General features: G+C 47.2%; 1 protein-coding gene across 2 annotated transcripts in view; it reads left to right on the plus strand.

The window, feature by feature from the left end:
- Positions 1-24,103, plus strand: part of GABRA3 (gamma-aminobutyric acid type A receptor subunit alpha3) — a 131,415-nt gene extending 107,312 nt beyond the window's left edge. Inside the window, exons 7-10 of one of the 2 annotated variants that reach the window (XM_084639240.1) lie at positions 3,067-3,210; positions 5,570-5,722; positions 10,424-10,639; positions 20,978-24,103. In XM_084639240.1, the coding sequence (XP_084495366.1) occupies positions 3,067-3,210; positions 5,570-5,722; positions 10,424-10,639; positions 20,978-21,423 (959 nt within the window). In that variant the 3' untranslated portion in view covers positions 21,424-24,103. The remainder of the gene's footprint in view (positions 1-3,066; positions 3,211-5,569; positions 5,723-10,423; positions 10,640-20,977) is intronic. The other variant, XM_084639239.1, reaches the window with a different exon arrangement.
- Positions 24,104-27,068: the final 2,965 nt, after the last annotated feature.

A 27,068-nucleotide genomic window follows, 5' to 3' on the forward strand; every position in this document is an offset into this window, starting at 1 on the left:
GATGAGATTAATGCATGCAGCAACTTACAAGCATTCAATAAAATCTAAACACGAAACACATTCTTATAACTCTAACACCTATTTTAACAACATTAGCACACAGGTGAGCCAAGCTGATTTCAGCCATGTATTTGTCAGTGATCCATTGAGACCTGGCATGAGCTGGCACCTGGTCTGCCAGCATCACACACACCAGAAAACTACCATGCAGTCTGGCTCAAAGTAGGACATCTATGCAGGGACACCCAAGACTAGGGCAGCAGAGGATGCCGCAGGAGTTGTGCCACTTACGATCCTGATTTGGACTGGGCTGCCCCACATTGTGCAAACAAGACATTAAACAGACCAGAAATATCTTCAGGGCTTTAAACGGACCCAAAATATCAGTGCCACTGCTACATGACGCAAGGAATGCCTTCGTCCTAGAGGACAACTGTTATAGAGTTGACAACCTCATTTGCATGCAGGATAACACGGGAGGCGTGGGGGTGGGTGTCTAGCATTGAAATAACAGAAGGGCTTTCTAGTCTAACGTTAAGGTGCATTGACTGTGGGGACCCAGGACTGGAATAAAAGGGGGTGTTACAGACCAGGATGCCAGTGCACTGGCAGAGGTGGGAGAAGGGCAGGCTTAGAAAAGTAGAGCACTGCCAGTCAGGTTGAAGATGCATTAGCCGAGCTGCACTGGAAGTGCTTACACAGCACCGTTGTGCACCGAGAAACGTCGCCCATTCATCAAAATCACCTTTTATTCCTTAATGCTTAACAGGTTTGCAAAAAGCGAAAATGCAATCATGACCTTTTCGTTTTTAATTAGACAAATCAGTGAAGTTTCAACCCACAATGTCCCACAAAGCTTCACAGGCTGGAATTTGACCCATCGTCAGTCCTGCAGAAAAATATCCTGGTCTCCCTTTGGGTCTTGTAGGGGAAACCTAGGGAAAGGGGAAGAGTTAAAAATCTCTTGTCGGTGTCCTTTCCCAGCATCTGTTTAGCAGGCTTCTGCAGTAGATGTGATCACTGCAGGGAGCTGCAGTCAGGGGTAGATTAAAGCAGGAATCTTGCCATCTGGCCCTTATGGTACAGCTAATGGCCTCTGGGAAGGTCCTCGATTCTGAACACCCATGTCAGGGAACTTGCATCACAGACTGTGCCATGGAGCTGTCTGGAGGTATGTGCCTCATTGTTTGCAACCTCCAACCCCCACCCCTACTCTACTTCCAGGAGAACTCAGGCCCTTTAGCTGTTGGGGTTTTTGAGGGGACAGGGATTTGAGATAGACTTGAGCTGCAAGTTCTTACTCTAGTGGGGGGAGAGGAGCAGGTGGCAGTGAAGCACATAGGACTCCACTTCTCTTTAACCTCCAGTGAAATAGCTAGCAGCTCTCCTGCTGAGCCAGAGGTACTTGCCGGCTTACTGGAGGGGGAAAGGAGGTGGGAGGTTAAAAGAGAGCGGAGTTACCAGCATATTGCACGTCTCATGATATTTGGTGTTATTCTTCAAGTGCCAGTTCCTGGAGTCCTGTGATTTTGCAAAAACTTCAGCTATAATTTTTTTACAATAGGACCATTTCTAGTCTACCTAATTGCAGTGAAAATCTTGAAAATGTGACTCTCTAAATACTCCCGCCCCAGAGGGCAAATGCAAAGAATCCAAAATGTATTGTTTTGTGTGTAATCTCATGATTTTTAAGACAATTTGTGGTTCTTTGGAGCCTGACTCATGATTTTTGAATGCTGCGGGCTTGGTAATAGTGAGAAAGCAAGATGTGAGTATGTATAAGTGTGAGTGGGGGTGTTTGTGCATACAAGTATAAGGGGGGAGTGCAGGTGGGTGGGGATGGTGTGAACGTGAGTATGTTTGTGAATGGGGTGGGAGGGTTGAAGGTGTGTGTGAGCACATGGGGAGGCTGGCGGAGGGAAAGGGTGCATGGAGACAGTAACCAGGCAGGTAGCTGGAGCACCGCTTTGTTCTGAGCACAGTGCCGCCTCTCTCAGTAATTTAGCCGTCTCCCGCTAGCTGCCTCTTCTGCAACTTGCAGGCAGCCACTTCCAGTTTCCAGCCACTGCAGCTGACTCCTAGGGAGGATGACTGGCAAGCTGGTGGGGGAGCCTGTGATCATGCAGATGAAGAGAACAGGGGGGCAGAATGGGGGAAGGAAAACTTTCTCCAGAGCCAATTTTTCACATAAACTGGAGGGGCTTAATGGCAGCTGTCAAGAGCTGCAGGCTGGTGAGTGTGAGGCGATCTCTGCCTTTTTCTTCTCACCCTGGTAAGAAACGGCCTAACATTCAGCAGAAAGTGTACACACCCCTCCAGTGGCTGGAGCCCGGCACCCTTCAGATCCCCAGCTTATTAGACTAATTATCCCTGGCCAACATGCTAGTGACTGGGTTAGAGAGGGCCCCGATGGAGCAGTGGCATGGAGGCTGAGCACTGCAGAGGACAGAGTAGAGCTCAGTTGATTGCTCAGCTGCCTGCCTGGGGAGGGAAGGTGGAGGACTGAGGAGAGGGAGGAAGCTCAGAAGCTCTTTGAGGAAAAAGTCCATGCTATTTGTATGGCATGGGCCCAATTTAATGAAGGGGGCAGATTTTCAAAAGCATGGAGGGAGTTAGGAGCAAAGGAGCTTCTGTGTGCAAAATAGCTGTGATTAGCACCCTTTGGTTTGGGAAACCCTTGCTTTGCCAGATCCAGATTCTGTTTCTGATGCAGCCCAACCGATATCTGAGGTAGATGCTAGAGCAAAGAGAAGCAGCTAGTGCTCTATGTTCCAATGTGTTCAGAAATGACAAGTCACTGCCAGGTAGGCCAGAACGTTAAAGGGGAGTGTGCTGCCGCTTAAGGTGTCCTTTGACCCCTCCCTAAACTCTAAACATCCGGCAGGCAGCCCTGACTTTGGTTATATGATTAACTGTTTCTAAAGTCATCTTGGTGGTTAGACATAACTGGCCATATTAGTCGTTGTGGCTTCTCTGAAGATGCACCGGGACTGAATGTGGCCCCAAATCTTTGGTATATTTTAGGCTGGTCAGAAGCATGACCTCCTCCTTCTTCCTCCTCTGCAGATGCCTATACGAAGACGGAGGTGATCTACACCTGGACGCTGGGGAAGGATAAATCAGTGGAAGTGGCCAAAGGTGGATCTCGCCTGAATCAGTATGACCTCCTGGGCCATGTGGTCGGAACAGAGATGGTCCGATCCAGTACAGGTACTGAAGTGAGGTGGGGCTGGAAGTGGACATAAAAGCTGTGTGCACTGGCAGGTGGGGTATTTCCATGTGATTTGAATGTATATTGTTGTCATGGTTGGGTCCAATATGTCTGCAAAGTAAATGGGAGCCATGGAGGTATCTCAATCAAAGGCCAGAACTTCTAGTGATACCCAGTGACACTTGCAGGCAGTGGATCATATCCAAGGATAGCATGACCAGCATCACAGTAGCCTTAGATCCAAGCTGGGGTGATGGGAGATGGAGCCATTCTAGCAGTCCACGCTATGCATGGGCATCACAACACTCCTTAACACCACGCTGTGTTGTTTTGGACGGAGTAGAGGGAGGTTTTGAAGGGTAAGGAGCATGGCACCCCCTAAGAACAAGCTGTTCTGATGGGAGAGGGAACTTTCCTAGGTTATTATGGATGGAATCTCCAGCTGCACAGGGTCATCTGATGTGATATTCAGCTGTTCAAGTGGACACAGCATGTCCGTGCTATGAAGGAGAGCTCCATAACACAATGCTGGTGCTCAGGTACCATGGTGCCAAGTGCCATAAAAATGACTAGCTAGGAAAACTGGAGAACAGAATATATCCAGGTTTTTCAGGACCCTACCCCAGCATTGCAGAGCTTAACTCCCTATGCTGGGGTGTTTATAGATGGAGCATATCCATGCTATGAGGTACCACAGCATCTGCAGCAGCAGAGCCACCTTCTCATATTCTGTTGGGCGATGGAGCAAGAGAGGAAGTGTCAGGGAGGTTTTCGTAGGCACAAATGGCAGTTAGGCACCCAACTGGCAGACAGGTGTCTTTCTGCCCACTCCCATTGCAAACCAATGGGATTCAGACAGCTAACAGCCACGTGTGCCTTTGGAACTCTCCTGCTTGCCCAGCTGCTTCTCATCACCTGGGGGTGCAGCTGAATTGGCTGAAATTTCAGTCTCCCAGAAGAATGTCACGGGTGAAGAGAGGCCACCATGCCAATGTTGCTCACTCTGATTTTCACTGAATTTTCTTGGGCAAATATTACGTCAGTTGTAGAAGAGTGTCCCAGACAAATGTTTTCTGTTTAATGACCAATATTAATCATCTCTCTCTCTCCCCATCTGCCGCTCCTCCCTTTCCCCTGTGAATTCAGGTCCAGAGAGCTGCAGTTACCCCATGTGTGTCTCTTCTAACTTTCTCCTTCTGTGTGTGTGCGCCAGTAGTTCTAGGATATTTCCTCTCTGTTGCACTTGATGTTAATTGTATCCGTCTTTAACAGCTCAAATCGCCTCCCTTGAGGACATGTGGGGAGTCCAGAGAACTAAATGTCATAATATTCGATCTAGCTCTGCCTTCAAGTTGTAGTAAAAATAATAACAAAGTAATAGGCTGAAATGATATGAAATCTGCAAAAGACACCAATGCATAATGGCTTAACAGAGCTAGAGTCGAAAAAAAAAGGACACCGTATTCCAGCAGTGATGAAGCCAAACTGAAGGCTTCCACCATTACCCTGAGCACTGGGGCAAAGGGAGGGGAAGGAAAATAGAGATGGCAAATAGACATAATTCACTGGCTCACACCCCAGGCCTTGAACAACCAGCATCCTGTCCCGACCTTCCAGATGAATGATACAGGGAGGAGTTGGGTATTGACAGATCATAACATCTTTTGTCAAAACATAGAGAGTACCAGGCTCCTACTGTGACAAGGTAAAGATGATGCAGTCTGTAAAGGGTTATGGGGGCCTTCCTGTCACATGGCTGCATGGGAAGGGGGGGGGAGTATAAAAGGGAGTAGAAGCTGGTTCAGAAGAGAAGCAGGTGGGAGGGAGGGAGGAAGGAAGGGAGGGGTGCGTCTTCTCCCCTCCCTGCTGAGTGAAGCAGGGAAAGCCACTGGAGATTGTTGCTCAATGGTTTTCAGTTGGTTTGCTTTCATTTTGTTAAGTCCTGAGGAAAGGGGCTCTAATGCTTGGAGCTTCATATCACTTCTCTGGCTGGTGACAGTTCTCACCAACGTCCACCTACCCACATGCAAAGCAATCTCTGTTTGTACAAAGCAATCTCTATGTTTGTATACAAGAGTGACATAGACCCCAATTTTGTATTGCAACAAACATATACCAGTTTCATGCCATTATGGTATGATCTACTTTATCATGAGGTATCATAATACGTCAGATGGTAACTTAGACACATGCTGCAATATCAGGTGATATAGCCCTACAGGACCGGGACGTTCACACAAATCACGCCCTCGGGGGATAAAAATGCTACTGTGAGATCTGGACTCAGGTTTTATTGGTTCAGGCCTGGCAAGTAACAATTGTTCTGCTGCTTTCTGCTCTAACCTGCTGTCCCTCCAGGGGAATATGTCGTCATGACCACGCACTTTCACCTCAAGCGGAAGATTGGGTACTTTGTGATCCAGACGTACCTGCCCTGCATTATGACAGTCATCCTATCACAGGTTTCCTTCTGGCTTAACAGGGAGTCTGTTCCCGCCCGGACTGTATTCGGTGAGTTTCTGACATGCAGTATGCTGGTGGGTGAGGGATTTCAGTGGAAGAGCAACCATGGCTGCTTAGGTAACCAGAGCACTGAAGGGAATGGCACCACACCTGTTTGTCTGTCTGCCAGTGTCTTCTAATCTGTCTGGTGCTCCTCCCTGTGCTACCTGGAGGTCTCATTTGTGAACCTTATATTTCTTTTGTGGACACAACATATCTCCAAAGTATCCCTAGCCCTCTGCTTGGGGGTCAGTTTCGTGGGCAGGGCTGCTGAACCGTGCCGGGGATCGGTGAAATCTGTTCTCTCTCACCTATTGATAGGTACGTTGGATTCACATGAACTGTTGCGCTCTGCTGAAGCATGCCAGCCCCAGGAGCGTAGGCAGGCATATGCGGTATCTGTTGCCACCTTTCATTTTAACTTCTAAAGAGTAATGTTCGTGATGGCAGGTTTTATCCTTCCTCAGACCTCTTATTAATGCCTATCTGGTGGGCAAGTTGCAAGGTTGAAGTAGCCAGAATCCGAATCTCCGAAGCGCTGCCGGCCTGGATTCTAATCAGCCTAATCGCTTATGTCTATGCACCATATGGGACACAAGGGGGAAAGAGGCACGTTGAGAACACGAAAGGCAAGGAGGGAGGCAACTCAGAACAGGATGAGGATGGCTGAGAGGCAAGAAGGAAGTCAGGATGAGTAAGGAGCAGGTGTCAGAGCCTTTCTTCTGTAGCAAGCCAGTCATTACCTGAAATCCGTGAGCCTAGGAGATAGCACTTGGGTTAAAATCTGCCCTCCGTGGGCAAGGTCATTGAGAAGGTTCACAATCCTAGCAGAATCTACCTTCAGCCTTGTGTTCCCTCTAGTCAGGATTGAGGCCGAGGTGCAACGTGGTGACACCATTGCTGCTGGTTTTCTCTGGGCAGTGGGCCAAGTTCAGGTGCCCTGGATAACACTGTTAGCTCTCTGACTGATCATGGATGTTGTTGACCTGTTCGCAGAACCCAGCAGAAATTAATGTAATTTGCTTGTCCAGTGGCCCCTCATGTAAACGGAACATTCTGTTGTCTCTGCTATTTAGTAGATTTTACTGTACTTGGTGGGGATTGTTTTTTACTGGAAATATGACTGATTGTGAGCTCCATGCCTTCCCCTGTGTTTCCCACAGCACCCTACATTAGTGTTCTTCAGAATAGCCCATCGTGCAGCCATTGGAATCAGTGAGAAAACCCCAAGAGATGCCAAATCAGTGCTGAGTCATAGAGCGGGGCAGCAAACTGTTTTCTCCTCCCATGAAGATTTTCAAGATGTCAAAAAGTTTTCCTGTCCCAATGGGGATGAAAACTCAGAATACTGACAATTTTCATGAATCAAAAATGTTCTAAAAAATCAATATGGATCAGTCAGAATGTTTTGTTTCGATAATTTCAAGATGTTTTGTTTCAGTTCTGACCTTTTCCCTCTTTTAAAAATGAAAAAAAATTCAACACAAAAAACTGAAATTTTCCATTTGGTCAATATTGACACTTTTTCCCCCCAAATTTTCAAGTCAGTGCATTCATCGAAACTGACCCTGTTTCACGGAAACAGTTTGGGTTTCAAAGAATCAGTATTCTTCAGCAAAAACCTGTTTGTTGACAAATTCCTGATCAGCTCTCCTGAATAATAACAAGAATCTAGATATTGATAAGCCAGTTACACAGAACTGGCTGCGTCTGCTTTGTTCGAGGTTCTATTGACATGGTGGCTGTGGGATGTAACAGGTGTATATGGGAAAGAGGGCAATGGGTCTGCATACACAGCTTGTACTTGCTGATTACACTCCTGGTCCGACCTGTGCATGTGCTGATCCCTGGGCTGAGTCAATAGGACTGTGCCTTAAACTGACTGTAATTATTTTCATTTCTTTACACAATATCTTTTCACTTTGCTATCAGAGGCGGAAGGTCGGGCCAGAGTTACAAATATATTAACAAACTATTTTAAAATGAATTCCTCCTTCAGTTACTTGCCAAGGCCTGAGACCAGGGTCTCCTCATTCCCTCTACAACAGTTGCTGGTATCAGAGAGGGCTCCATTTAAGCATGGCAGGTGTAGGTGGCAGTCTGCTAGAGCTAGAGGGGGCTCAGTCCCCCAAAATCTATCTACCTCGCCATCTCCCTGGCTGCCCCCATGCACATGCCCATCTCTGCAATCACAGTGCCGATGCATGCCATGTGATGCTGCAGGGGGCGCCTTGAGCCTTCCCCTAGTGGCGAGAGCCAACTGGCTGGAGCTGGAGCCTGGCCCAGGCCAGCACCAAAGGTCAGAAGGGAGCCGCTGCTGCCCAGGCTCGTTCTCCAATCCTGGGGCCCAGACCGTGGGACAGGATGGAGCCGGAGTGAATGCAGGGTAGGAGGGCTCACTCTCCATCCCCTGGGTCCAGCCCCATGGGACAGGAGTGGAGACATCTCTGCTGGGGTGAGTTCGAGGCAGGCCTGCTCTCCAGCATCCCACTTCCCACTCCCAGATCTCCCCGGTGCACTGGGCTGAGATAGAGCTGGGTCGAGCCCCCCGTCTCCCCAATGATATTTTAATCTTCCACCTCTGATGGCAGGTGATAGTGACCTTAGAGTGTGCAAGATGTAGGGAAGACAGAAACTATTGTCGCAATCAGTGATAGCAGAAACCCTTTCAACCAAGGTTTTGACCTTGTTCATTTGCCTCCCACCAGGTTTCTAATAGATGAAGATTTCAATAACATTCTTGATAAAAACATCAAATAGTGAATGTCTGGCAATTAAAAGAAAAAAAAAGAAAAGTGGGTCCATTTATAAGAGTCCAAAGTAAAGAAGACTTTGAAATTTAGAAATTTCCTGCCCAGATGGGTGATATCAGAAAAGTGAAGTAGCGAAAACTGCTTAATTTCCTGGCAATGCACATGTATGGGAAGCTGGAGGCTCTGAGAATGGATAATGGGATACGGAGCCTTTCACTTTCAGGTTGCTGGTTCAGATCTCCATGTGTACTGGCCTGTGTGAAATGAATTGGTTGATCTCAGTCCAGTTGCCCAGGGACAGGTGTCCCATTACTGCCAGAACTGGCACCCATATTTGCAGTCTAAGCAGGGAGGCCAAAACTGAACAGACCATGGAGACTCATTCCTTCAGAGGTTCCTCTTTGCAGATCATGCTTGAGGCAGATTGGCAGGGAGCTGTGAGGGAGCCTTGTATTAGAGCTGGATGGGAAATGGTTTTTCCTGTCCCATAAAAAGTTTCAAGATCTAAAAATAAAAATAAAAAAAACCATCCTGAATCAGGACAAAGTCAACATCTAGAAAATTTTTGCAAACTGAAAATGCAAAACCCTTCCGTTTCACGTTTCAATAATTTTGAAACATTTCATTTCAATTTTGCCATTTTTTAAAAACTATAAATGGCTTACATTTCAAAATGAAATCTTGTTTTGAACCAGAAAACCAGAGCTTTTCATTTCAAAAACATAAAAATGAAATCTTTTGACAATTTCAAAACAAATTTTTGAGTAAAAAAATTTGTTGGAACACAGCCTTTCTGAGGAACAGTGTCAGTTTCAATGAATCGGTGTTTTCTGATGGGGAAAAAAAAAGTTTTATTGACAAATTCCCAACCATGTTTAACTTGCATGCTGCAGAAAGGAGCCCACTCTCCAGGCCTGTCACTAAACTCCACCGTACCTTACCAGATAAATACAAACTTATTTGTAATGTTGAAGTGGTATGGTATGCTAGAGATACTTCTGAGATATTCTGTGTCTACAAAAGAAATACAGGGTGCTGTATTAAACTTGAAAAAGACACAAGTTGTTACATGAATTGAAAAGCTTTGACTATGTTAACAATTTTTCATGAAGAACATCATTAGTTTAAAAGGCCATTTTGCCATGAATAATTGCAAAAATTCTTGATAGCATGGTCCAGTGGTGAATGCTCCATCCTGTAAGTCCAGATACCTTGACTCTATTCCCAGCTCTGCGAAAGACTTTTTGTGTGATCTTGGGCAAGCCACTTCTTCTCTCCATGCCTCGTTTCCCTATCTGTAAAATGGGGTTAATTGTGTTCACCCACCTTTGTAAGGTTCTTTGAGGTCAACAGATGGAAAAGATTGTATAAGTCTTAAGTGTTAGTTATTTTCCTATGGGAGGAAGTAAGGAGGGGAGCACAGAGAGATATGTAGTAAATATTCCACAAAACACAATTTTAAATGTCCTAATAGCATCTCCTTCACAAATGTCCAGTTAGATCTGCCTGGCTGGCTGCACCTTACCACTACCACTGTTTGCTATTTTATATGGTAGCAACCAGAAGCACCAGTGTACTAGACTCTGTACAAACACATGGTGAGATCAGCCCTGCCTCGTAAAGTTTGCCATCCTAAGTAGACAAGAGGTGTAAGGGAAACTGAGGCACAGAGAGGTGACATGACATGCCCAAGGTCACCCAGAAGGCCAGTAGCAGAGCCAGGAATGGAACTCAGGCCTCCTGAATCCCGCATCTGGCCAAACTCATTGCTGAGGTAAGTGGGCCTAAATCAATGGGGCTGGCCCTACCTGCGCCTTTGGTGCATTTGGTCCATGGGCGTGCTGGCATCTCTACCTGGAAGGACAAAGAGAGAGTGGGAAGAGATAGCTCATTGACAGGCACACAAACATGGTTGCATGCTTTGACAGCACTGTCCTCTCCTGCTTTGTTCCCGCAGGTGTCACCACCGTTCTCACCATGACCACACTGAGCATCAGCGCCAGAAACTCCTTACCGAAAGTGGCGTACGCGACGGCCATGGATTGGTTCATAGCCGTCTGTTACGCCTTCGTGTTTTCTGCGCTGATCGAGTTTGCCACTGTCAACTACTTCACCAAGCGGAGCTGGGCCTGGGATGGCAAGAAGGTGCTGGAGGCCCAGGAGATGAAGGTGAGTCCTGTAGGCAAGGCCAGGGAGCACGGGAGGGCAAAGAAACGCCCCACGAGAGAGCTGCATTGGGACCAGGAGTGGGTAACATGCAGCCCAGCACATTCCAGTAGGCTGGATGCTATTCACTGGGGTCATCAATTCAGGTCTTGACTGGAGCGGTTCTTGGGGGTGGAAGGAGAAAGGGCTGGTGTAATGTATTGTCTTTATCATTCGCTGGGAAAAAACTCCTACAACACTCATGTCTCCATCTGTCCCTCCCTCTGTGCGCGTGTGCGTGAGTGTATGTGTGTCTGTCTCTCTCTGGTTGCATCTGTGCAGGTCTCTGTGTGGTTCAATTTCTCTCTTCCTTTGCTCACTACCTGCTGCATTTTGCGCCATGTTGCTGCCCTGATGCGCCAGCATAAAGCCCCAAAGCCAGGTGCTTGGTGTGATGCTAGTCCCATTAAAGAAGAGAAGCTGCCAGCCTCACGGACCTTGCTCCCTCACCACCTGTCACGGTGGATGCCCCATGCTTTCCACGTGGTGCAGAGCAAGCATATCAAAGGGAGGGTGATTTTAACAGGGGTTACCCTCAGCCATTAGCAGATGGCTACGCTGGGAGGTAGAGAGCAATCTGAAGCAGCAACTGGCAGAAAATAAGTGGGTATCACCCAGGTTTTCTCTTCTGGCTTCGGATCAGCATCTCTGACAGCTTCCTTTGTACAGCCATCGCTGGCCTTCATTGGCACCCTCCTCCCTCCACGCTGATCTAATTGGGGCTGCTCAGAGGAGTCACTTGTTGTGGCACGCTGCTCCCTTGTTTATATTTATTGAATCAATTTCAAAATCAGCTTGTCCTTGTTCTTGGTTCTGGAGCACTTTTTTTTTTTTTTGCATGATAATGTGCTGCTCAGAACTGTTGAGGGACCGTGTGCAAATATCTTGCATCACTGAAAGAAGATCTGGGGAGAGGGAATTCAGTAGTTCAGTCCTTTGATTTTGACTGAGCCGCAGCATTGCAAACAAGGTCAAAGAGGGGGGCAACGTGCGATTGGGGGGCAGATTAAAAAACTAGAGCCAATATCAGCCCTGCCATAGCAAGCCCAGCCCTCGTTACCTCTAAACTTGATTCCCTGCCTCTTCTGCGTCCTTGGATCTTCTTTTCACCAGTGTGATGCTACAGATTGGTCTACACTTAGAATCATAGAATATCAGGGTTGGAAGGGACCTCAGGAGGTCATCTAGTCCAACCTCCTGCTCAAAAGCAGGACCCATCCCCAATTAAATCATCATGGAGCACTTCAAAAGAGATGGCCTAGCAGAGTGGTTCTGTAAGGCCAGTTGAGACCTGATGGAAGCAGGTGCAATGCCATTGATATCAACCTCACATGATAGGGCTGAATTTGGCCCATAGAGGTTAAAGACCCAGTGAAGTCAATGGAATGACTCCAGTCGACATCAGGGGCTGTCAGATCAGGAATGGGCAGAACAGAGTGGATAAAATAAGGGTGGATGTGGCCCTTCACCCATCACTTAAACCAAACCCAGCTCAAATGTTAAAAGTTAAAAACAAAAAACCTTCAGTTCACTTTTTTAAAAAATGCCTTTATTCCTGAGTTGCTGTCTTTGAATCAGAGGTGCTAAAATAGCACGAAGATACCATGAGAAATGTTGTCCTTGCAGTAACGTAATGCGGATATGTGAAGTACCCAAAATCTTACAAGGGGAGCCTTTTCTGTGAGATTTGCAGCCTAAGACTCAAGAGAGTCAGATAAACATCTAAGTTTGTGGGTGCTTATCTACCTAGTGTTTATCCATCCTTATGAGCTTCACCCACTTCTGGTCATGTTACAGATCAGGAAAGCTGACCAGATTCCTTCCATTTTGGATGTATTTTCTATTCTCTTTCTCACCACGTCTAACACCAACTATTAAAGGAGCACTCCAGGAAGAGTGGGCTCATGGGACTTGGGAATTAGCTACATCCCCATGTTTGTTCTGCTTTTCTATGCTGCTGATATGTTTCTAGTCCGAGTGTTGTGATGATTCCGCGATGGCTCAGTTTCAGCTTTCCATGAACTGATCTTGAAACAAATGACAAGTTAGGTGGGTTGAATCTGGAAAAAAACACCCACAAAAAACAAAAACACCCCACTGGCTTAAGACTGGATGTTGGCAATGTTAGAAATATTTGTACCAGCAGTAAAGCTAACAGTGATATGCCCAAATTGAGCTCTGGTCTTTGGAAAGCTGTCCCTGAAGCCAGAGGGCTTGTTATTCACCCTTGTGACTATTACTACCGCACTTAATTTGTAGCCTTAAAAGCCCAGTTGTATAGCTCAGTGGTGCACCCACAGTGCTGTATGGTGCAGAAGCCTGGGCAGTAAAGAGGCAGCAGGTTCAATGCCTATAGGTGTTTACCAGGAGATGCCTTTGCACAATAAAAGAGACAGGCTGTGAAATGAAAGCTTTAGGGTGGAAGTCAGAGTCCTTGGTGTAGCTGACAAAATCCAGGAAGCCTGACTTTGCTAGTTTGGTCTCATACAGAAGATGAATGAAGAGGACCTGGTGCAGGCAGCATGGCAGGAGGGGGGTAGGCAAGAGACCTCAAGGAAAGCTGAGGAAGTAGTGGGTGGATTGTGTCAAAGAAGATGGTAAGCAAGTGAACCCTGGAGCTGCCTCAGCCCAGTGAAGACAATGAATGCTTGCCCAGTGCCCCAGCCCATGATGAGGGGGAAGAAGAAGAAGAAGAAGAAGAAGAAGAAGAAAAAGAAGATTTAATTGTTAGCACTGGTGAAAGGGACCAGATTAACAGCCCTTGAGGCTAAAATCCTCTCTTTATCTATGGCACGGACAGCAGCAACTTCTCCCACACAACCCATCAATTAGGGTGACTGGGTGTCTTGACTTTGTGGAGTTATCCTGCTTTTTCAGACTTCGGTAGAATCTGCTAACTTGCTGACCTCCCCCACCTAGACATCTGCCCTATCACTACAGCCACCAGAGGCCTAGAGGACCAGGCACATTGTGGTACATTCTGCTGGTGTGTTATTTCCCCTTTCTCTCACCCTTCATCTGTCCAGTAATTTACATCCCAGCTACAGTGTATCTGTGTTGGGCCCTAGCTGGGAAATGCCGAAATACCACAAGAAATGCTGTATTATTTGCAATTCTCATCCAAGCAAAATCAGGAAGCACCACAGATCTCATGAGAAAGTTACCCAGCCCACATTCTGATATGGTTCGACTAATGCTTCTTGGAACCGAAGCTCCTATAAGCCTTTTGTGTCTCACCGTCGCTTGTTGCTTTCTATGAGGAAGGGGTGTTTGCTGCGCCCTGTTGGATCAAAGAATTTCTTGCAGTAGTTCTATTTCACAAGGTTAGAGCTGCTGCCGCAGACCTGGGGCTATAGATCAAATTGGAGAATGGTCTCTGGTGCCCACTGGAATGATTTTCTTTGAGGGCAGGGGATCAGTTTTGAAGAGCAATCTCCAGTGGTGTGCTGGATCGCAGCAATAAATCAGAGAGGAGAAAAGGCCGAGGTGCCCATGAAAGATGAATGGTTTCAGGACAATCCACCTCACCACAGGAATCCCCAGAATGGTCCCACTAAGGAGATCCCCCCGAATGGAACCTGGAGGGACTGCCTCTATGGCGAGAGAGGCTCATCGCTGGAAAGGAGATGGCTTGCCTCTAAGGGGAGTCTTGCTACTGGACTCTGATGATGCACCCTCTGAAGGGAGGTGCCACATCTGAGGGGATTCCACACCACTCATGGGTAGATTGGCTGCCTTAGAGAGGATTCTGACCACACTGTAATCCCAAGGGACCAACTGCAGTGGGATTGTCACCACTGGAATCTATGCAGGCCACCTTTATGGTGATCTTTGCAACTGGCATCCAGAGAGATCACTTCTAACGGGTCTTTGTCACTGGACTCTGGAAAGGCCGCCAAACTTGTAAGAATGAAAATTGCCAATGATTGTCCCACCCAGAAACAATGTCCCTCCTCTGGGCCTGCCTACCTGCTACTTCCCTGTAGTGACATCATTGTCTGTACAAGCATCACCGCTTAGTTCTGTCTCCTTGCCTGCTCTGCACTCACCTGAACATCTGGGAGCAAAACAGCTCCCAGTTGGAGTAGCTGCAACCGGACACCTGGAAACACAGCAGTGTAAAGTCCCCATGTCAGGCGGTGAGAGGATATCACTCCTTTCTCGTCTGGTCCTCAGGCCATGGTTCTAATCACTTGTGAGCTTGAGCTCAGGCAGCTTCTTCTCCGGGTGAATGTCACCAAAGAACATTCCCCAAAAATAAGCAAAACTCTTTCACTCGTCTCTGATCTTGGTTCCCTCCCTTGTCTTTGTGAGACCAACGGTATGGACAGTGTGTGAGTGAGTGAGTGAACAACATGGGATTTGTGTGCCTCATCTGCTCACCAGTGAACATCACATAAAGCAAATCTGCAAACTCAGATATTGAAACCAGTTTATATGGGAATGGCTTCTTCTTTCCCCTTTGTTACTGTACATGGTGCATTTGTTTTGTTCTCACCCTCACCAGAGGAGATGGACTGGTACCAAATCCCCAGTCGGATCACTGCCAAACCTTGGGAAAGTTATGCTCCAGATCCAAACTTAATGGCTCGGGCCCACCTCTACTAGATGCTTTCCCTCATCCCCCATGACAGCAAACAAGAGCTTGCTGAGTTCTCTCACCCTTACCTACTTGCTGTCCACAGGCCCAAGTCTCCATTATCTTGTACCTTGGGAGTCATTGTTGCCCATTGGCTTCTTTTAGCCCTAAAATTGGCTTCACTTCAAAGGCCCATTGATATAGCCCACTTGCCGTTCCTTGGCCATGCCTCCTCCCTCTCCCTTCTCCATCTGGATGGTTAGCTGCATCCTTCTCTCAGCCCTGCTGCTTTTGGGCCTTGATCCCGCAAAGGTTTTGCGCTCCATCCAGCACAAACAAAAGGAGAGGCTACACATGGGCACGAGTGAGGTTAAGTCTTCTGCCTTGAGCAAAAGCAAGCTGGAGGCCCCTGGCTTATCTGCTCCCCTGCAGGTATGCAGGGTGAAGAAAGAGTGGGATGGATGATGATGAAGAATAAGCATGTCAGAGGCCACATTGGGCATAAATATGATCCTCATCGTACTAATGAAGTGCTTAGCTACACGCTGCCCTCTTTGGCCTCATTATTGCTAATAGGCAGGAGTCCCTTGGTGGCCATGCATCATTCTCATTAATGCAAGGTTGCATTTCTCTGTTCTCCCTGTTCTGTTCAGCGCTTGCTACCTGGTCCCCTGTCTGTGCTACATGAGGTACCCACATTGTTTGGGATCCAGTCTCCAATGTGTGCGAGCCCTATCATTTCAAACACACCAGCCACTGTTCCAGAAATCACTTTCCCTTCTGCTCCACTCCTCATGCCAACTCTGTAGCCCCTCCTCCAACCCTCTTCCCACTGCATAGCTGAAGCAGTAGAGTCCACTGTGCCCTTCCAAACCTAAGACTGAAAATTTCCTGAACTGAAAATGTTTCAGGGCGCAATCAAACCGCATTCTACGACACACAAATACCCTATCTATAACTAATGGCAGAGGACAGATCCTTTGCATTTCTTTAACACAGCCCAAGTTCGTGCTTCACAAATGGCACGTGCTTTACAAATGGCAATGAACTAATCCTCCCAACCCCCTATGAGGTAGGTAGGTATCACTATCCGACTGGGAAACTGGAACACAGAGAAGGTAAGTGAGAGTCAATGGCGGAGTGGGGGATGGAACCCACCTCTCCTGGGTTGTGGCTTTAGTCTCTCAAAGGAGAAGGCTCAGCTATATATAGACAGAATCAGATTCAGCAAAAATCTCATTGCCAACCAGTGTGTGTGTGTGTACGGCGGGGGGAGGAGGGAAGCTTGTCTCAGGAACATGATGTGATAAGAGGTCTATAATGCATAAGAAATGTATGTCTTGTCACGCTAGCTTTCCCTGCATTTCCTCCATTAGGAATGCAGTGTGTAAAGTCAGCTTTGTGATGAATGATGGAGGGTGACCACACATTCTCTCCCAATGGTGAGACCTGTACTGGTTTTAAAGGAGCTGGGTTGTTTTTCTGCTCTTTTTGATTTTCCAATTTTCCTTTCTGTTTCGCTAGCAAAGGGAATCCCACACAAATAAACACGCCGGGAGGTCAGAGGACTGGTTTGTATCTGATTGTAATAAACATGTTTTTCCTTGTTGAAATCTTTGGTGAGTCATCAACTATATAAAACACAACCCAGGGAACCTAAAGACAGTCCATGTGTGCCAATCGCTCAAGTGTCTGATTTCTTGAGCTTCTGAGCCTCTGTTACCAGGGTACCCTCGGAAACTCTTTAGAATGCGTGCGCTGCCTTACCGCTCTAGGCGTCATCACACACCACACTCCCAAGCAGTTGAAAGTCAAAGGCTATTAGGCTTTAAGCATTCCTGCACTTCCTGCCTTCCTTCAGGCTGAAGGGCCTGACCCAAAGCCCATTGAAACCAATGGGAAGGCACTCACTTCAGTGAGTGAGTTCACGAGATACAATGTCTTTGTTATAACAAGTACCAGTAGTAAAAGCTGCCAAGAAGTTTTTCACATGCTTACACCAGGCTGGCAAGGTCACCTCTTGGAAGGAAACACTGTCCAGGCTGAGAAATGTCATGTCAGTTGCAGTCTCTCATTCATCTCCAGTTAGTAACGTAGCTGATTAACAATAAAATAAACCGCAGTGCACCTTCAGTAGAATTCTGCAAGCAGTAATTGATCATTCTTTCAATCCATTATTACGTATTAATAATCTTACCACACCCTGAAGCGAGGGTAAGAAATAATCATAATATATGTAGTGTTTAAATGGTAAAACATTTTCAAACCTTTATGTATCTCTTGATGGCTAGAAACATGCTCACACAACTCACCTTCTTTGAGGATATACAATTAATTGTGGCTCCTCTGATCCAATTAATTTGATCATTAATCAGTTGCTCAGTTAACCACTGAAGACAATAGCAATCCTTACCACCTTCTCAATAAAATACTACAATCGTGGCCTGATCATTAGTCTAATCAGTCTTTGCACTTTGCCACTTGCAGTTTTATTTGTGCAATTGCAGGAGTTATTACTGGACCTGCCATCACTTAATGTGTTGATTGGATATGGGTTTCAAGAATGATCAGCTGCTGCCTGTAGCATCCCACTGAACATGCATTGTGGACTGTCAAATTTTCCTGATGTAACTGACATGGGGTGAAATTCACCTGTGATGTGCTTCAGCAGCACTGTGAGGCTGCAGAAAGAGTAGACAGGTGGGGGAGTCTCTATGCCCAAGGTACTGCAAGAGGGTGCCTGCAACTAAGTTTGCATGCAGAGGAATTTGCATGCAGAGGATGGGATATGGACCATGCCCTACCACCCTGTCTAGGTGTTGCACAAGAGCAGCTGCCGCCACTGCAGTCTACAGGTTGAAGAGCGGCTAGAGAGGGACTGTGTTGCTGTTGTGGGATGGCCTGTCCCAGCCTCTGCTAAGTGACCTTCACAAAACCCAGCCACTGGAGCTTTATTTCACCCTACATAATTACTGGCACATTTTAGCATGGAAGATTGCAAGAACACTGCTGAATCTTCCCTCAGCAGGAGAGGGAGACGCATGGTCAATGGCCATAGCCAGGTACGTATGGGAGTGAAGGGGCTTGATTGGCTGGACCGTGCAGCCTTTGGAGCACAAGCAATTGGGGAAAAAAACCTTTGCAGATATAACCACTGAGTCAGGTTCGCCCTGATGCTTGGGGTCTTAATATTTGTTGTTGACATGTATTCTGAAGGTGGCAGTATGTTCCTGGACATATTCATGCATCCTGAAGGTTTCACACTCTTTAGCAAAGGTTAATATTTGTCTTGAACATTCATAGCAGAAAGTGCAGTGGGTCTGTTGAGGCTCCTTCAGTTTAAAAACTTGCAGTCATCCAGTCTATGAGCAGGAACAATGCCATGTGACTTAGCTTACAAATCATGGACAATGGATGGTGAGCAGTCAAAGGAAGTAGAAGAAACATCCAGGCGATAAGCCGGATTGGCTCAGTGAACAATTTGTGAACTGAAAAAGGAACTAAGTTTGTACTAGTGCTATTCACAATGAACAGGTGGGCCAGCTCTGCTGACAGGCACTTCAAAGGCCAGGTGCTTGGAAAAGGTGGGTGATGCAATGTGATGTTCAAAGCTCTGATGGCATCACATTATTCAGTCAGCACTCTGGTGATTATGTCTACATTTGACAGGAATGTACAGTGAGAGGGCCAGCTGTGTCCCTGGTGGAATTCTAGTGAAGTCAGTGGAGGACACGGGTGATGAATTGGGCTCCCATCGCCTGATAGCTCCCCTTGTTACCTAAAGATAGTGATTGATACGAATTCACCAGGCTGGAGGCTGGAGCTGAATAGAATCCTACAGGCGTCCCACTGGGCACAAAGGCTGGCTTCGCACTGGGCAGGCTGTTTACTCAGCACTGGTGCAGCATAGGGATTGCAATGACGTTTCTGCTTGTATAGACTTTCATGCCAGGTGTGACCGAGTCACAGGCAACTAGAGTGGTTTGATCTGGGATTACACAGTGGCTTAGTGCCTCTCTTGTGACTCTTGCCTCCCAGGCTGTTGTCCTAGGAGCTCCAGCTGGTCTGTTCCAGCCATAGCCAGAGAATGTTCAGCAGTGCTGGCTACATGGTACAGCAGGCACATCTGTGAAATGCTTTCCCCCTCGTAAAGCAGTTGCTGCTAGCAACTGTTGTCCACATTGCGGCTGCAAACACTCATTGCACTTATGTGTCATTGTCAGCATAAATTCCTAGGATGCCACATCTTGCAGCTCCAGCACCTGGATCTGCTCTGTGGCAACTGCAATGAGCGTAGAGTGGGACAATCTGTCGGAGTCTCCTGGGCTTTTCATTACATGAATGAGGTCAGCTTGTGTAATACATACCAGATTTCCTTCGCTGGGTCTGGTCTTATCCTCAGGACAGCCTTGATCCAATCTCCTCTTCTATCCCCTTTCCTAGCCCAAATCCCCCCCACACACATGCTCCATTTCCACCATTGGTAAACTTGAGCCTGCCATCCATCTGCCATCAACGTTGTGCATTTTGCATCTCTGCTTCATGCAGCGTGACCAACCCACAGCCAGTTTAGCTTCTTCACATACTGCAGAAAGTTCCCTTCCCATCAGCTCACTCTGCTAGCAGTTTGGTTGTATATAAGCCCAATGACTGGTAAGAGGGGATATGTGTGGGGAAGGTGCATATATCTCCCAGGAAATGTTTCGCCTAATAGCAGCACTCCCTAGATGGGAGGGTTAGATGGAAACGTCTCTCAGTGCTGCGCCTGCCATGCTCACCATCCCAAAATCCATGGGCCAGCCTGATTGTCAGGGTCTGTCCTTCATCCTGCCAACCTAGCTCATGAGGTACTTTAAAAGGTCCCTTGGACGTATTTGGATCCTCATGACATCATATTATGCAGTGCAGCAGTGCAAAGGGTGGCTGACTTACCCTTGAGGCACAGAGGCAGCGCATGGTGTCATCATGCAGGGTTACAAGTATCCTGACATCAAGACACAAAGGTCGCGATGATATAACCCGTTATCTCAAGGTAATTCACTTTGTCCCACTGGACAAATACAAACATGTGGCAACCCCTAATCCATATCAGTGATGCTCCTCACCACAACAAGAGCCAGGAAGCAGTGCTAGATAGTTCGTTTGAGCTCTTTCCCAGGACTCTGAGCTCATTGGGTCTGATTCTCCTCCCACATACACCATGGTTACTGTGTGACTCCTTACATGTGCCAGAGCAAGATTCAGCCCAGATGAGGTGGAGACAAAAGTGCCTCCCTGTATCATCAGCTGCTGGTTTTACCTACATGGAAGAGGGAGGGATTGGAGCAGGGCCAGCCTGCTGGCTATGTGTCCGTTGTGCCCCTGGAGCAATGCTAAGGGGCTACCAATGGGCTGAGCACCTGACCTTTGGTGGTTATTTGTATCGCGGTAGCATGTAGGAGTCCCATGACCCCGCAGTGCTAGGCACTGTGTGCTGTACTTCCAGGGAATGACTCCCGTTTCCAACTGGTGTAAGCAAGAGGAGAATCCAGCATGCTATCTTCCCCATCTCCAGCAGTCCAAGCAGAGCAGGGATGACAAGGCTTCTGAACACTAGTCTTCTCCCCGCACCATCTTTTCCTTTGGGTCGCAGTACGGCTGCCACCCACACAGCCACCAGCTGAGCGGGGGAACATTCTCCTTGCACTTTTACGTGGTCTGATACAGATTTTTTCCCCCCTCCCCTAGAAAAAAGAGCCGGTGGTGCTGGCCAAGAAAGCCAACAACACCTACAACATCGTGGGCACAACGTACGCCCTCAACATCGCCAAGGACCCCAGCCTGCCCACCATCTCCAAGAGCGCCACCGCCACCGTGTCCCCCAAGGGCCCCCGCGTGGAGGAGAAGCCCCCAGAAAGCAAGAAGACCTACAACAGCGTCAGCAGGGTGGACAAGATGTCGCGCATTGTCTTCCCTGTCCTCTTCGCCATTTTCAACCTGGTCTACTGGGCCACGTATGTAAACCGGGAGTCAGCCATCAAGGGCATGATCCCCAAACAATAACCCAGCCACACAAACCTTCCATCTATAAATGCCATCCAGGCAGGAACTCTCGGGGGCTTTCATCTTCTTCTTTGTTTGATTTTTTTATTATTATTAATAAGCTTAATTTGACTTATTTTGATTATTATTAGAACATTTTTAATGTAAACAAAACTGTGATATTTATTTAACCCTTTTTTGGTTTATTTTAGTTTATTTTTGCTGTTGATGATAAAAAAGGATCCGAAAAAAAGTGTGCCTCTAACATCGTGGGTCTGATGTTCCCCCGGCCCATGTCTCTCCCTCTCCACTCCCTGTGAAATGAAAGCTGCTTGCATGCTGTTTTCATTCCATGCTAAGCTGGTATGTTTTTCAACCTCACTCCCACCCTGCGATAGACTGCTCTGGTTTTGTGGATCCCTATTGCTTAGAGACTCCTGGCAACATAGAGACTTCAAGGATGCAATGACCTCTGTGGACATCCTGCCAGTTAGGCTGACTTACTGTGTTATTCTTTGCTTTAGCTTTATTCTTAGAGCAGCGACTGGTTTGTGAGCTGTTCAGGGAGCTGCATAGCCTCCACTGCAAGGCAGCCTCTGTGTTACCATAGTCAGCTGCCATTAGGGGACAGCCATGTAGCGTTCATGTTTGAACACAAAGGGTGAGGCCGTAGCTGTGGTATAACTGGCTGTAGTGTCATGTAGACATCTTCAGGGCTGCCAATTCTCCATCTTCACCCAATCATCTGCCTTCCATCCTCCTTCCCTCTCTCCGGGCAGAACCGAGCAGCCCTGTCAGAGTATCCTCTTCCACTGCAGTTCTACCACCCTCTCCTACTGGAGTGAAAACAAGCAGGACGTTGGTTATTTGTGCCTTCAGAGGGCACCTCATATGGTGCTTTCCATTAGACAGAGAGATACGTAAGTGTCCTCAGGGTGAATCAGTGATTGATCTCCTTGAGGAGCACCAGAAGCAGAAGAGAGGTTTCCAAAGCCTTGGAAAGTTATAAGCTGGAAGGGAATGTGTGGGCTGTTGGGTGGCTTTATTTTTTTCCTGTTGTTCCAATCCCCTTGCCTCCATCTCCTCCTCCTCTTGATTAACTTTTTGCCTCCCCACTCCCATTCCTCCAAAATCACCCTTTCTCTTGCCACCAGCTACAAGCTTTTACAGACCTCACCGTTAGCAGCAGCCTGGCACCGAGACGTGCAGTCCCACTGGAGCCCATCCCAGGAAGCATCTTTGCTTCTATAGGGTGGAGACCTAGTGCAGTGGCAATGTTGGCCCTTGGCTATGAAAGAATAAGACTGTCTCCTGACAAGGGGGAGAGGAGATCCTGCCTTGGGGGCAGGGGTGACAAGGAGTTGTGACCCGTGTAAATCAGGAGTGACTCTATTGAAGCCAATGGAGTTTGGCCAGCGAGATCAGAACCAGACCTGAATCCCCAGGCTGCTCCCTTTGAGAGAGGCTTTTGCCCCCTCCCACCAGCCGGGGGCATCCATACCTTCCCCAACAGCTGTGCCGATATGCTGGGATCCCAGCTGTCCTTTCCTCCTCCCATCCCCTTCCCCACTAGTCTGGACATACTGACACACTGCCCAGCCATCGAGAATTACATGCTGCATCTGGTACACCCTCCTGCCCCCAGCCAGTGCTGATTCTTCAGTGTCACCTTCATCTGCCCCCGTGCAGTCATGTGGCCTCTGCGAGGAAGCTTGGTGGGCAAAGGCTTAAATGATTATTAAGAACAGTACATGCCCTCCTGCAATATTCATGGGGACTGCAGGACCAGAGCAGGGAAGCACAGGGAATTTAGGGCTAGACTGTGCAACCGTTGCTCATGTGGACGAGCTCTTATTACACAGACATGCTCCCACAGCTTCTTATCCCTCCACTGTCTCAATGGCAGCATTGCTACAACAGGGGGAAGGGAAGGACACATGCTACTGAGCTGGCTATCCTCTCACAGCCACTGCAACAGGAGCCTAGGAATGGCCAGACTAGATCAAATCCATGCTCCATCTGGTGCACTATCCTATCTCTGACTTTTCCCAGCCCTGGAGAAAGATGCAAGAACCCCACAATAGGCAGATGTGGGATAATCTGACATCCACAGGCTTGCACTCCCCTCTGCTCAAGGGCGAGTGAGGAGCATACAGACCCCGAATACATCTGACATTTCCTCAGTGCCTGTCATGCCAGAGAGCTGACTCAGCTCCCAGCAAGGGCTTGCCTCACCTGCCGCTGCAGGAAGTGACGCTGGGGTGGGGTACGGCAGCTGTGTCAGTTTACATCAGTGACAGACAACGAAAAGGTGATGACATCTAGGGTACATCAGGGAGGCTTCAGAGGACCTTCAAGTGTTAGAATTTGCCAGGATTTAGGAGCTAACCCCACAGCTTTTGCCACCTCCTCTACTCTGACACCACTGGGTTCTAACACCATTGCTGTCACAAACATCCTTTCTCTAAATTACCATATCCCACTAAAGCCAGCCGTGTGGCAAACGGGCTACTCTAACCCCCCAGGTGCTAACACTGTTAAGTATTCCAAGCACTGCTATTTTAACACCCCTGGAGCTAACATTATCCCTGTCACAAACTCCACCACTAACACCACAGGGGCTAACTGCTAACGGGCTCTTTCATGGCCACCAGGGGGCAGCCCTTTGCCAAGGGTCGGTTGGGTGTTTTGGAAAGTATTTCCAGGTCATTTTCTTAACTAGCCAAGACAAAGGGAATGTCATAAAACAGACGTGTTGCTATCATAGTCAAGCCTAAGTGAGTGAAATAGAAACCCTATGAAAGCAAACGCAATAAAATGGTAACTAAAGAATATCAGGTGTTGACGAAAGGTCTTCTATTGAATGCAAACTTAAACATGGGCCCTGCAATGTCACAATTACCTCGGTAGTGATAAGCAACATGTTCCAGCTGGATATGCGCATTCATCCCCTTCAGCTGTTCTGCCATGGGAAGCACAGATCCCTTTGTCCAACGTCTCACTAGGCACGTTCTTGCTGCTGACAGTCCTGCTTCCTGGAAATGTTCTTTGATGTCTGTTTATTATAACTCTCGCTAAATTATTTACAAAGCAAACATCTAGGTTAAACCAACTGAAAACTGCTAGCAGCTCTCATTAGCCACTACACGGCATCTGAAAAATGCCACGGCCAGCAGTAGAGTGAGCCCTCACCTCCCCTACCCCTAACTGGGACACTGATTCCGAACGGACACACAGGGAAGTGTGCTACCTACTGAGTTATCAGGGCCACAGCCTGGCTGTTCCCTGGAACTCTTCTATCCACAAGGCCTTGGTTGGTGTCTCTCTGAGTGAGTGTCAGGGCATGTTTTCTTAAGGTGACTTTTGGAAACTCTCATTCAACATGGATGTTTTTATCTGTCTCACCCTCAGCCTTCAGAGTGCTTTTCATGCCCATATCTAGCACGAAGCCTTTCAACCCCTTGTTTTCTGAATCCCGGATGGTTATTCCTACAGAGATGGCTAGTGATGGTGAGGTGATAATGGGTCACCCCACCATGTTACTCTTAGATTTTAGATGTCTGCCTGATAAATTGCTCACTTTCCAAGTGTGTGTTAACACTGAGCAAAAGCCAAGTGTGTTCCCACCAAAACCTGGCACTGATGCATGCTGCAGAATGCCAGCTGGAGGCAGAGAGACTGGCATCCTTTGGTTAAAAAAACAACAAAACAAACAGGATTTGTAGTTTTTCTTCCAAGGGAGGAAGCATTTTGGAAAGATAGTTATAAATAAATAAATAAATAAATAAATAAATAGTTATAAATAAATGGTTTAACACTCCCTGCCAGCTGACATCAGGAAACAGAGAATGTTCTTTTCTTTTGGAGGCTGAGATTAGGACATGTCCTTCCAGTTAACACTAGATTGTTCATCAACTTACCTTTCTAAAGGAACCCCAGATAAGGCCTGTGCTTAACACTAGCTTGTAGATTATTAGCAGTCATGTTTATTATGGTAGTGCTTAAGGAACAACCAAGATTGGGTCACCATTGTGCTAGGCACTGAGCAAGCACAGAGGAGTAGAGACTTGCTTTGAAGAGCTTACGCTCTAAACCAACAAGGCAGATACAGGAACTACTAGAGCTGGGCAGAGAAGGGAAATGTTATCTCATGGAGGAATTTGATATTGGGTCATTTGGTTTTGTTCTGTTTAGGAATGAAACCCCAACATTTCCAAATTCTCCATGAAAGAAATTTTAAAACCCACCATCTTGTTTCAGGTACATCTCAATGTTTTGTGTTGACTTTGGCCTCTTTTAGTTTATATTGTATTATAACATATATAAGCCACAGTTTTAAAAAATCAAAAGGAAAGGAAAAATCTAAATATTTTATTTGGAAAATGTCAAAACAGACCATTTTGACATTGGTAGAACGTTTCCCCCCTCATTTTCTGCTAAATGAAATTTTGGCAAAGTTGACAATTTCATGAAGTGCTTCACTTTCAACAGAACTGCACTCTCTGATGGAAAATGGTTCTGTCAAAGCGTTTCTGACCATCTCGAAATATAACATGCAAGTAGAGTGATCAATGTGATGGTGGCAAACACTATGCCAGTGCTATGATTTTTTGGGGGGTGGGAGTTTAGTTAGGGAGGGATTAGCCAACAGAAAGACAAGGGAAGGGAGAAGCGGGAGGGGGACAGAGCTAGTGAGAAGAGGGCAGGGAAGAAGGTCTGAGGTGGAGTGAGTCTGCAGTGAAAAGATAGTGTGATGGGGTGGGAGGGGACTGAAGCAAACAAGGGCAGTCCAGTCAAACTGTATGAATTATCATGAGTGTCCAGCAGTCCCTGCTTTGGCTGCTTCTGCAGCTGTTGTGCAGGCATCAGTCTCTGGCTGGCTCCCCCCTGCAGTTTCCCAGACCACACAGCTGAGGATAGGGGAAACAATAGTAATGGATCCTTGATAATGCTCCTCTTCTAAAGGAATGAATAGGCAATCAGGGAATGATGTCACAGTGCAGAGGGTCAGTGGTATATTCCTATGGGCAGACACGGCCATGTATGTCTTGTGCAGACCAGGAGGGGTTTCTTGGTCCAAGCCAGTTAGACTGGTGAGAGATCCAGTACCTTTATGAACCTCATTTGAGATCTCCAGTGTCCCAAGTGGAACTAGTGGCACCTTAGCGACTAACCAATTTATTTGAGCATATAAGCTTTCGTGAGCGACAGCTCACTTGCATGCATCCGATGAAGCGAGCTGTAGCTCACGAAAGCTCACGCTCAAATAAATGGGTTAGTCGCTAAGGTGCCACACGTCCTCCTTTTCTTTTTGTGAATACAGACTAACACGGCTCCTACTCTGAAACCAAGTGGAGCTGACTCCTTAATCTAACTCGCATGGCATTATCCCACAGAGGGAGCAAGGCCTATAGAGAGAGGGGTCCTGTTAAAGGGACATTACTGAGCAAATGGCTTTACTGGGGATAGACCTGCCAAAAGGATAAACCTATTCAAGGGGCAGAGCTGTGAAAAGCATGAAGCTGCTCTAGAAATTGTCTTTTTACAGAGAGAGACGTGCTTATGGGATAAGATTGTTAAAAGGACAGAGTGGTTTAATATATCATGCTGTTAAATGCAGGGACACTTTAAAAGGATAAACCTGCTTAAGAGACAACAGTGTTAAGGGGACAGGTGTGCTCAAGAGGTAATGCTGTTAAAGAGAAAGAGCTGTTAAAGGAAAATGTTTCTTAAAGGCATATGCCTACCGAAGGGCTAGCACAGTTAGCACTATTTAAGGAAGCGGCATCTTAAAGTA

Source organism: Lepidochelys olivacea (assembly GCF_965140295.1).
Source record: "Lepidochelys olivacea isolate rLepOli2 genome assembly, chromosome: 9".
Classification (NCBI taxonomy): Eukaryota; Metazoa; Chordata; order Testudines; family Cheloniidae; genus Lepidochelys; species Lepidochelys olivacea.